At 41.5% G+C, this 11,129-nt stretch overlaps 1 protein-coding gene across 1 annotated transcript; it reads left to right on the forward strand.

The window, feature by feature from the left end:
• Window positions 1-5,177: 5,177 nt before the first annotated feature.
• On the forward strand, window positions 5,178-6,946 carry LOC139443397 (uncharacterized). The gene is made up of 2 exons (XM_071224385.1): window positions 5,178-5,436; window positions 6,561-6,946. The coding sequence occupies exons 1-2, from the start codon at window positions 5,178-5,180 to the stop codon at window positions 6,944-6,946; spliced, it is 645 nt and encodes a 214-aa protein (XP_071080486.1).
• Window positions 6,947-11,129: the final 4,183 nt, after the last annotated feature.

An 11,129-nucleotide genomic window follows, 5' to 3' on the forward strand; every position in this document is an offset into this window, starting at 1 on the left:
TAAAATGAACAGAAAAACGGAAACTATCCAATTTCTTCAATACTTTGAAAATGATTGTGAAAATACGTAATGGCGAATGAAAATAATCACACATCGACGGTAAGTGGAAGGTAGACATTTATGAAATCACCCGGGAGTACCAAAATGCCATTATTTCCATTCGTTAGTCCAAGGGAAATCTATCCCAGTGTCTATCAATGATATTGTCAGCGGGTCAATGGATGAAAAGGCAGACAGGCATATACGGCTTATCATGACTGTGATTCTTAAGATAAATTATTTGGAAATCGGTAACAGGGAAATAATGGAAATTAACTTTATAAGTAAATATAAAACCTCCACAGCAGTCTAATTAAAATCAGACCTTTGTGCTCGCTAATGCCACACAAACGATCTGAGGACATCCCATTACAGGTCAGGTCAGAACGACCTTTCGCGAATTATAACCGAACAATGAAATGATTAACAGGAAGTCGACATTAGCCAATCACAAATCAGCTTTGTCGAGCTTTAGAGCACATGTTCCAAATTGGCGTCCTCCAATCCAGACTACGCTTGAAAAATATTTTAACGAAATCCTCCATTCAAAATTTGAAACTGAACTAAAGGAAAATCTGGAATGCCTAATGGATTGAATCACAGTATTTCCCACGGGCTGTGGAGGGTCTTCGGTTTTAAATATTTATCCCATTGACACGAGAGATAGACGATGTCTTCTATTCGAAATCAGTCGTGTGCTGAAGTTATCGAGGCTGCATAATTAGAAAGCACTTAAATGCGGACTTTCACTTTCGCGATCTCGTAAGCTAATCTCTGATTGGTCGAATGAAAGGTCGTTCTAATGGTGAGGTGAAATGGGGTTTAACGTCGCGTTCAAGATTATTGCACTTATATAGCGACGTGCATGTACGTGTGTGTGTGTGTGTGTGTGTGTGTGTGTGTGTGTGTGTGTGTGTGTGTGTGTGTGTGTGTGTGTGTGTGTGTGTGTGTGTGGCTGCTTGTTCTAGTCCGGACTGATGCCGATAGATAGTGCTAGCTCACTGAGATACCATGCCGCAGTTTAACATGAATACCCCACTCAGACACAGTATTCTGACTCCGAGCCGAACAGTCCTTGTTTTAGCCCCTTAATGCCCAGCGCCAGACAGGGTAACAACAAGTACCATCTTTTAACGTATTTTGGTATGACGCGGCCGGAGATCGAACCCCGGACCTTCCGCTCTCCTAGACCACCGAGGCGGTTTTGTCCTCTTATAGGATGTCCTCAGATCTATGTATAGCGGTAGGGAGCACAACTATCTCATTTTACGACAATCGGGACGGTCGGGTAGCCTGGTGGTTCAAGCGTTCGCTCGTCACGCCGAAGACCCGGATTCGATTCCGACATAGGTACAATATGTGAAGCCCATTTTTGGTGTCCCCTGCCGTGATATTGCTGGAATATTGCTAAAAGCGGCGTAAAACCAGTCAGTCACTCGCTCATATATGACAATCAAGAACTATCACTTTCTATGCTAGGCTCATTAAATGTTCAAAAGCGCCCCTAAATTAAAATGTCAGTGAAACACTTTCCTCACACGTTACATATCTAGAATAAACCTTCCCCAATTGTCTAAACTTGTCATCGCTAAAGACTCCAGCTGCTCAAGGCTGCTGGAGAATGAGATAGTCCTGCACCATGACCGTGGAATATATTTATTTTATGAAAAAATATTAATCTAGAAATGCATACAAGAGCAAGTCTCGCCAGCTCAAGCTAGCTCTATTCCACAGCATAGGGATTTTTAAAAATATTTTAGAGTCAAGAAGGATATTGTGTTATATAAGATTTCAGAGACTAAATGTTAGTCTAGAGAATGAAAGTTCGAGAGCATTCATGTCACTCGAGTATGGCACTGTACAAGCCTTTCATCACATCACATGGCTTGTATTAATTGCATGATAAACCCGTGGGTTCACAAGGCTTAGGTCAGTCATGAGCGAGCCTAATGACAGTATTATCCATGAAACACGTGACAGAATGTCCAACGCTCTCTTTTGACAACTGTAGCTTGCTTTTCGCTATTGTTCTGGCACAGCTTTCACCAAATGACAATGTAACCGTAGACGATTGTTCTTGTTGTACGAACGAAACACATCCTTGGTGCATTAAGTCCCTGCTGAATAATTATATACAACTAAATTGGAGTTAAAGAAAACCAGATGTTTTCATAGGACAATAGTTATTCTGTCATGGGCCTTTTTCATAGGACTATGGTTAATCTGCCATGACCTTTTTTCATAGATCTAAAGTTAATCCGTCATGAGATTAACTGGAGTCCTATGAAAAAATCGGGTGTTGTTTAACTTCTCTTTAATAGTATTTGTATGGGATAATGCGCTAATGTTCAGTAACGCTACCAATATTTGTCGTATGTCAGGGCAGCCAGTAAATAATCAAGTTTGGGCCAGGTGAATGACAAGCTGGTGATCAGAGTGCCATTGTACAAAGCGATCTTAGCGCTAAGGTGATCGTAACTCCCATACCTTAACATAGACTTACGACAGTCGTAGCGCCAAGTTGTTTCGTACGGAACCCTGGTCGACAGCACAATCAACGCCGGAGTAGTAGGTATACGACAATAACCATCTACTAATGTTTGGACTCAATGAGTCACTTGCTCCTTCTTGTGAAAAATAAATGTCTAACATTAAAATAAGTATGAAGGCAGCTTTCATAGCCTGCATCGGCGAAACGCCCAGTCATGTACTAATTTTGCGCGAAATACATTTGTTAGGCTCGTCAAGCGGACTCTGATTGTCCATTTCAGTTACATCATTAAGACGAAATGATCATCTAAAGCAACTAAGATCGGCTTCACAAAACTTGATAAAAGGAGTCTGGAATATCACTACTCTCTTGTTGGCAGAGGAAAAGTAAATAAGCTATAATCCCTTATAACTGAATGCAAGGTGACCGTAGTTATGCCGGGTTAGAATAGGTCCCCAGTAATCTCTGCTTGTCGAAAGAGGCGACCAAATGGATCGGACGGTCAGGCTCGGTGTCTTGCTACATGGCGTGTCATCGTGGCAAGACGTATGCCGGAAAACAGCGAAGGCATGTTGGTATCAACAACCAATGTTTGTTTGTTTGTTTGTTGTTTAACGTCGCACTCAGCGTTATTCCAGCTATATGACTGCGGTATTCAAATAATCAAGTCTGGACCAGATAATCCAGTGATTGACATCATGAGCATCGATCCTCGCAGTTGGGATACAATAACATGCATCATCAACCAAGTCAGCGAGCCTGACCACCCGATCCCGTTAGTCGCCGCTTACGACAAGAATAGTCGCCTTTTACGACATAACCAATGGCCTTGCGGGTATATGTTCTTGTATATACTGGTAGAATTTCCGGAGGCTCAGTTCTTTACACCACTAGCTGACCCTTTGCTGGTCAGTAGATTTGTTTTTATCTGAGCCAGTGTGTGGATTGTATATTCTTTAACCTTCAAAATTTTGAATATGTACCGTTGGCATTGTCTTTGCCCAATAAACCTCATATCCTGCAGGGTTAACAGGACAGCCTAGATATCAACACGTTGGCCCATTCCTTCAAAATCCTGGAATCGTTTCTGCAAATGAGTAATAAATGTGTCTCCTGTCAGGATAATGCAACACTAATGTTGAAATCGGTGTATGACCACTTGATTCCGGGTTCGAATCAATCCCACGGAACCTATGCTGGCCAAGAGGCGACAGGTTCGGCGGTATGGTTAAGGGCTTGTCAGCAAACTCCAAAGGTGTGGATCTTTGCTCACAAAGTCGCTCACTGGATTGTCTGGTTCAGACTCGATTATTTGCAGGCTGCCGTCATACAGCTGGAATATTGCGACTTTAAAAATAAACACTTGACAATGGTAACTATTAACACCCTCGTTAATCTGACATATTTTTGGTATGTTTCAGAAATGTTTCAATAATATGAATATGAAAATAGATTAACATCACCGAACAAGAAAACCACATGCAGTCAATTATATAAAACACAAATTATTCCTTTATTATTCATCCATCTTTACCTTAAAACTAAATTATAACTTTTATAGAAAGATATTACGTTATATGTCGTCAACATGTCATTTGTATACACAATAACATTATCAGAAACACATTGAACCGTATTGTAGTCAATATCACATGACAATAGTTTTCCAAAACAAAACTCTTAATTTCCAATTCTCACAATACTTACACAGATACATGATTATACACATACAACTGTAGAAATAATAAATGAATGACGCATAAAGTGGCAATGGTTCTCCATGATCACTGTATGAGGAAGAATTCTCCATGAATGGCAATACGTTTCCATCCGTTACTCTCGTGTTGCACGTGCATCGGCTGACTTGATCGATAAAACACCCTGCACGTACATCACGAATAAACCTTTGACCTTGTCAATTTAAAAGATTATCCCAATTTTGATTTTATAAACCTTCTGCATTTTTAATGTACTATTTTGTGTACAACTATACCACATTAATTATAACCAGTAGTACAAATAATATTGTGGAATTAAAAATACATTAAACTATTTTCTCTCGGTAACAGCCCATTCTTCAAACGTTATTTATAATATTCGTGATATTGAGAGCAGGTTTAGGCAGGCTCCCTTCCGAACAGTTTCGAATGATCAGTTAGATACAAAATGTGATTTATTCGTCATTTCTGCTTAACCAGTTAAACACACATATTCATTTATTGGAAAGGTACACCTAAGTAATTGTATATTCTGTGGAGGTTTTATCTTCAAAAGAACTGGTGATTATCAGAAACATCAATTTATCATCCTAACAATTCACATGAATATAAATTTCCTCAAATTTGCATTTTTACGCTTCAAACTGAGTCAATACAATAATGGAATGAAATGTTATTTCAAGCCATATAAAAATAAACTGAATTCATCATCTGGAATAAACATGTATACATTTTGTTGTTTCTCATCACATGCAGACAACGCTTTGGTGGTCTCCAGATTAACGCCCAATGGCAAAAATATACGCGAACATTGGTGTGATTGGCTACTGGTTATCCACGAAGTGACTGACAGGCCTCGTGAGCTGAAATCGACACACAAGCTGAGTGGCAGGGTAAAATGCGCGTGAAGTTGTGAAGCAATAGTCACAATGCCATTCACCATGCAAGACGTTCCTTCCCGCTTTCTTCAACCGCTGTTTATCGACACCAACATCACCTACGATCTGGATATGTCCAAGTTCCCAGGTCTGGACGACCCACAACACATGTACCAGCCTGCTCTGTTGATAGCCACTGACTGGAGCGACTACGTCTACGGTCATTGTGACGCAAAGCGCGTCACGGGTGATGCTGTCATCAAACTGAACGAATCTACACGTTTCCAACAAAATGGACCCTCACCAACGGGTAATAACATATAATTAACATATATCCTGATTATATTCACATTAAGTTATTCATGTAATTCTAAAATATATGACCTTTTATCTTGATAAAAAGAGGGAGATGGATGTCCCAGTCGCCACAATTAGCTTGCAGAGTTGCCTCCCTTGGGTGGGACAGCAAGAGATGAACTTTAGTTCGAATCCCAGATTCGACTTAATTACGATTCTTGGTTTGTTGGCACCATATCAGTGCTCGTTGGTTTTACCAAAGTTGTTGTTTGTTTGTTTGTTTGTTGTTTAACGCCGCATTCAGCAATATTCCAGCTATATGACGTCGGTCTGTAAGTAATCAAGTTTGGACCAGACAATCCAGTGATTGACAACATGAGCATCGATCCACGAAATTGAGATCGATGACATGTATCACCCAAGTCAGCGAGCCTGACCACCCGATCCCGTTTGTCGCCTCTCACGACAAGCATGGGTTGGTGAAGACACATTCTACCCCGGATCTTCACGGGCCACCAAAGTTGTAAACATCTTAGACATGTTGGGGTACAAAGTGTGAAGCCCATTTCTGGTGTCCCCCACCGTGATATTGCTGGAATGTTGCTAAAAGCGGCGTAAAACCATACTCACTCACTTAGACATGTTGACGCCATGCTGACAACTGTTTAAAGCGACGTAAACCGAACTCACTCACACACACTGATAAGATGAAGTCAACAGATGTGACAGGAGTGGTTGAGATTAATAATTTCCATATTTCGGCCGGGGGCACGGGTGGCCCAGTCGTCTAAGGCGCCGCAATTCGCTGTTCAGAGCTGCGTCCCTTGGCCACGGCAGAAACCTATGATTGTGGGTTCGAATCCCGGTTCGCCCTGATTATGTTTCTAGGTTTGTCAGCACCATACCCGTGCTCGTGGGTTTCACCGAAGTGGTAAACGTCTGAGACCTGCATCACTTCGGGCTTTCCTCCCACATTAAGCTGACACGCCGTGATATAACTAGAATAATGTTAAAAGCGGCGCTAACCCAACCCGCTCACTCACTCACATATTTCAGCCATATCGTGATAGGGCTCATATTTGTATCGATGTTAATATTGTCATGCAACACTTTAATGACTGTCTATTATTTCTGCAGAGTCTCCATTTCGTCTTCTGTCCGGCCCTGGCTGCTGCGGACCATTAGATTCGGACACGTACAAGGTCATGCTTGATGACGTCATCAAAGACGCAGCACTCTCAAGTCACGTGTTTGACTTCGTTGATACAGACCCGGATGCTTGCAAATCTGATTTAACAGACATTACAGGTGTATTGACAGAAGGGATATTTGGAGAGGCTGACGTTTCTGGGGACAATCAGAAATACGCAAATGATCGGAAACGAAACCGGCCATGTGATAGCGAGTTTGGTATCAGCGCAAACAAGAAATCCAAAATGGTGGACAGGTCTCTCGACCGTCTTCCGAGCCGTTTATCGGTATGTCTCACTTCAAGATCTTTGGAATCAAACCGAGGATCATGAAGACATTGAGAGCTGTGAACGAAAGAACAGCTACATTCCTGTTACTGTATTTACCATTATACAGTTACCGGACTCTACTGTTGATAAGTGCCACAATATTTATGTTTTACACAAAACTGTTACTGAGTTGTTTGTTATTATATTGTTTTATTCAATAAACCTACAGAGAACGTTCGATGAATTTGTATTGTCCATGCACGTTACAGCATCCTGTCTTCGTACATATACTGCTCAAACGAAGTTAAGGACCATCCGATTATATCATATATGTGTGTATGTGGAAGAACTGAACTGAATCACTGCTCAAACACTGAGTAAATAATCAAGTCTGGACCAGACAATTCAGTGGTTAATATCATGAGCATCGATCCACGCAATTGGGATACGATGACATGCATCATGCAATTCGTGTTATTCCGGGTCTTCTTGCAGGTTACAGAAAGGGGCGCGTGGCCACCCGATCCCGTCAGTCGCCTCTTACGACAAGCATAGTCGCCTTTTACAGAAAGCATTGGTTGTTGAAGACCTATTCTTCCCTGGATCTTCACAAACCAGTGGTTGATAGCATGAGCATCGGACGACACCGTCGCGACATGATGACATCAGACTCATATATGGACCGCATCACCTGGTCATGACGACACATACAATGGTGTAAATATATTGTACTCCCCATTGCCATGGATTTCGGAAACACGGGACATCAAATCCTGGCCAGTCTATCTCTGTGGTCAGTTTGTTAATGATATTTAACGCCGATTCTAACAATATTTCAACTATATAACTTAGGCTTCATGTTTTGTTCCCATTATGTTCTCGAATCCGTGTTTTGGGCGTGAAGTTGGTTTGTTGTTTAACGCCGCACTCAGCAATATTCCATCTATATGACAGCGGTCTGTAAATAATCGAGTCTGGACCAGACAATGCAGTGGTTAATATCACGAGCATCGATCCACGCAATTGGGACCGATAACATGCATCAACCAAATCAGCGAGCCTGACCACCCGATCCCGTTAGGCGCCTCTTACGACAAGCATAGTCGCCTTTTACGGCACGCATAGGTTGCCTATTCTACCCCGGATCTTCAAGGGTCAGTTTTGTGAATGAAGCACATCAACCAAATATATCAGCAGAGTAAATCATTTAACTTTCCCGATACTACACAGGACGGTGGTGGGATCCTAGCGGTTAAAGCGTTCGCTCGTCACGCCGTATGCCCGGTTAATATAGCCACTAGCCTGACCACCCGATCCCGTTAGTCGCCTTTTACGACAAGCATAGTCACCTTTTACGGCAAGTATGGGTTGCTGAAGACCTATTCTACCCCGGATCTTCACGGGTCTTGGGCGTGAAGCTTTCGCCGCTTTCACAACGACGTGGTTCGTTATATGTTTAAACCATTGTGATGAAGTCATACAATTGTTGCAGCTGATTTTGAGCCACGAAGTCACCAGCCATTCTAAATGTGCATTTTAATCAAGTAAAAGTGCGCAACGTGGTTTAAGAAATAACGAGAATCTGTTGGCTCGTGGATTCTACTTCGGGAATCACAGATACTCATGATTACTCCATTACTTATTTAAATCCGTGAAAGGTAAGAATTGTTTTATAGCAACCTATGCTTGTCGCACGAGGCGACTGACGGGATCGGGTGGTCAGGCTCGCTGACTTGGTTGATGCATGACATCGTACCCCAGTTGCGTTGATCGATGCTATCACTGGATTGTGGAGTGTGGCGTTAAACAAACCAAACAAAAAACTTTTGCAATTGTTATTGACACCAAGATTACTATCAATCATATTTAGTTGATATTGGTATCTCATATAAAAAGACGTTGAAAAAAAGAGCATATTTGAACAACACAAGTACTTATTTGATATATATAATTCACAAAATTCTCGAACTGTCTGGCGTCTAGAAAGAGAAACTTCCTATGCTATAGCTGGTGAGTGCGGCGTTAAACAACAAACAAACAAAACATTTGTTGACGATGAAGTCTTCGTCAGTATCTGTCCAACAGCTTACGTTCAATCGGTGAATTCGATAAGCTCAACATGGTGTCTCTCGAAAAGATGACCAATGTAAAAATGTACTACGGGACACATGAAGTGTCCGACTAACTTGTGCTTTAATTAAACAAAAGTAAGTTATAAATTTTACCCTTGACAGAGCTTGGTATTTAAATAACACAATGTATGATGTAATGTGACTTCCCTCTGGTCAAAGCGCTTGTTAAAGTCATATTACACAACTTCAAGTCCACATTCATCTGATCAGGGATGGCCACATGTTATCAGGTCAGTGTGTGGACACATATCAAGACAACGTGTACACATATATAAAGTCAACATTTCAGCCTATATCAAGTCAACGTTGTCATATTTATCAAGTCAATGTGTCTATATATCAGTGAGTGAGTAAGTTGGGTTTAACGCCGCTTTTAACAGTATTCCAGTTATATCATGGCGTGTCAGCTAAATGTGGGAGGAAAGCCCGAAGTGATGCAGGTCTCAGACGTTTACCACTTCAGTGAAACCCACGAGCACGGGTATTGTGCTGACAAACCTAGAAACGTAATCGGGGCGAACCGGGATTCGAACTCACAATCATAGGTTTCTGGCGTGCCCAAGGGACGCAACTCTGCACTGCGAATCCAGTGATTTCAGCATGAGCATCGATCCTCGCATTTGGGATACGATGACATGCATCAACCAAGTCAGCGAGCCTGACCATCCGATCCCGTTAGTCGCCTCTTACGACAAGCATAGTCGCCTTTTACGGCACGCATAGGTTGCCTATTCTAACCCAGATCTTTACGTGTCCAATGATAATTATGAAGACACACAATACGTAAATCCGTTTCTAGAGCATCTCGTCTGTGATTATGGGAGAATATTATTGTTTTCGTTCACACCTTGAAAAGACATATTCACCAGATGTGCCAACTAAAGAGATTCACTCTTTTGTTTAGGAAATGTCACCACTGCGTCATGCAAGAACTGACTATTGAGAATTGGATGGTTACAATGTGGGTCTGATTGTGGGTCATCGTGACCCGACTACGAGGATCAGTGCTCATGCTATCAATCATTCATTTCTTTCGACGTGACTAAAAACTGATTTGACCAAAAACGTACAAATGTCATCAAAACGTAATTTGGCTGAAAACATGCGCCAAAACTCGACAAACAAATACATCACCATCGAAAAACCATTTCGTGTTTGTTTTATCTAAGATCATCTTCCCGAGGTAAGGGAGTTGGATGACCGTAAAAGTCCAGTTTCCACCCTTGCCGAACAAGGTTTGAATTTCTGGGCTCGGTCGTAGCGCAGCCAGTGGCTATGACGAGTTATGTGCCTCTCTCCTACTGACCAACCGATTCCAACTTTCATATCACTTGCATTTGCTTCAAACAAATGGCGGCGCCCAGACAAGACGTTCAGATCTATGATAAAGATCTGTATTGTAATAAAATGAGCCTTACTTCGCGAAGTGCATCAAATCCCTCTGGCATCTTGATTAGAAACATGAAAGGCTTTGGATATCTGTTGACGCCGAGTTGGCGGTATACATGCTTTACAAATCCTGCAATCGACGTAATCTGCACAACAGTTGACGAGCCGGATGTCGATTTCGATGGGACTATTATTAGTATGAACAGACTCGTAAGTAGCCCAAATACAAATCCATAATTTCAGCCTAGTTCGGCAAGGATGGAAACTGGACTTTTATAGACTGTTAACTCCCTTACTTTGATAAGATGTCGAACCTGGGCGTATACTTTCTTTTGTCCGATAGTGTACACGTAGATGTAATGGTGACTACAAAATAAAACACCATTCAGTCACTCGCACCTTGTAACCAACTAGTAGATCTAATCGTCATTTTATCCGGGTTCGTGAGAGTTCACGTCACGTTAAACGATTCACCCTTCTTATGGGGATTTCTTTTTACAAAGAAAATAAATGAAAAAAAAGACATAGATCAAAATATTTATTCAACATATTTAACATAAAAATAACAATAAAACGGTATATATGTTTACACAGCAATTCAAAATCGCTGGAGCAAAACCGCTCGATATATAAACTGCATATAAAACTGCACAGCATTTCAAAATCGCAGGAGCAAAACTGCTCGTTATATCCCCACAAATGCAGACATTTAGTGAGGTTCGGCC

This window comes from Haliotis cracherodii, unplaced genomic scaffold (genome assembly GCF_022045235.1).
Source record: "Haliotis cracherodii isolate W230 unplaced genomic scaffold, xgHalCrac1.p SCAF_5, whole genome shotgun sequence".
Lineage (NCBI taxonomy): Eukaryota > Metazoa > Mollusca > Gastropoda > Lepetellida > Haliotidae > Haliotis > Haliotis cracherodii.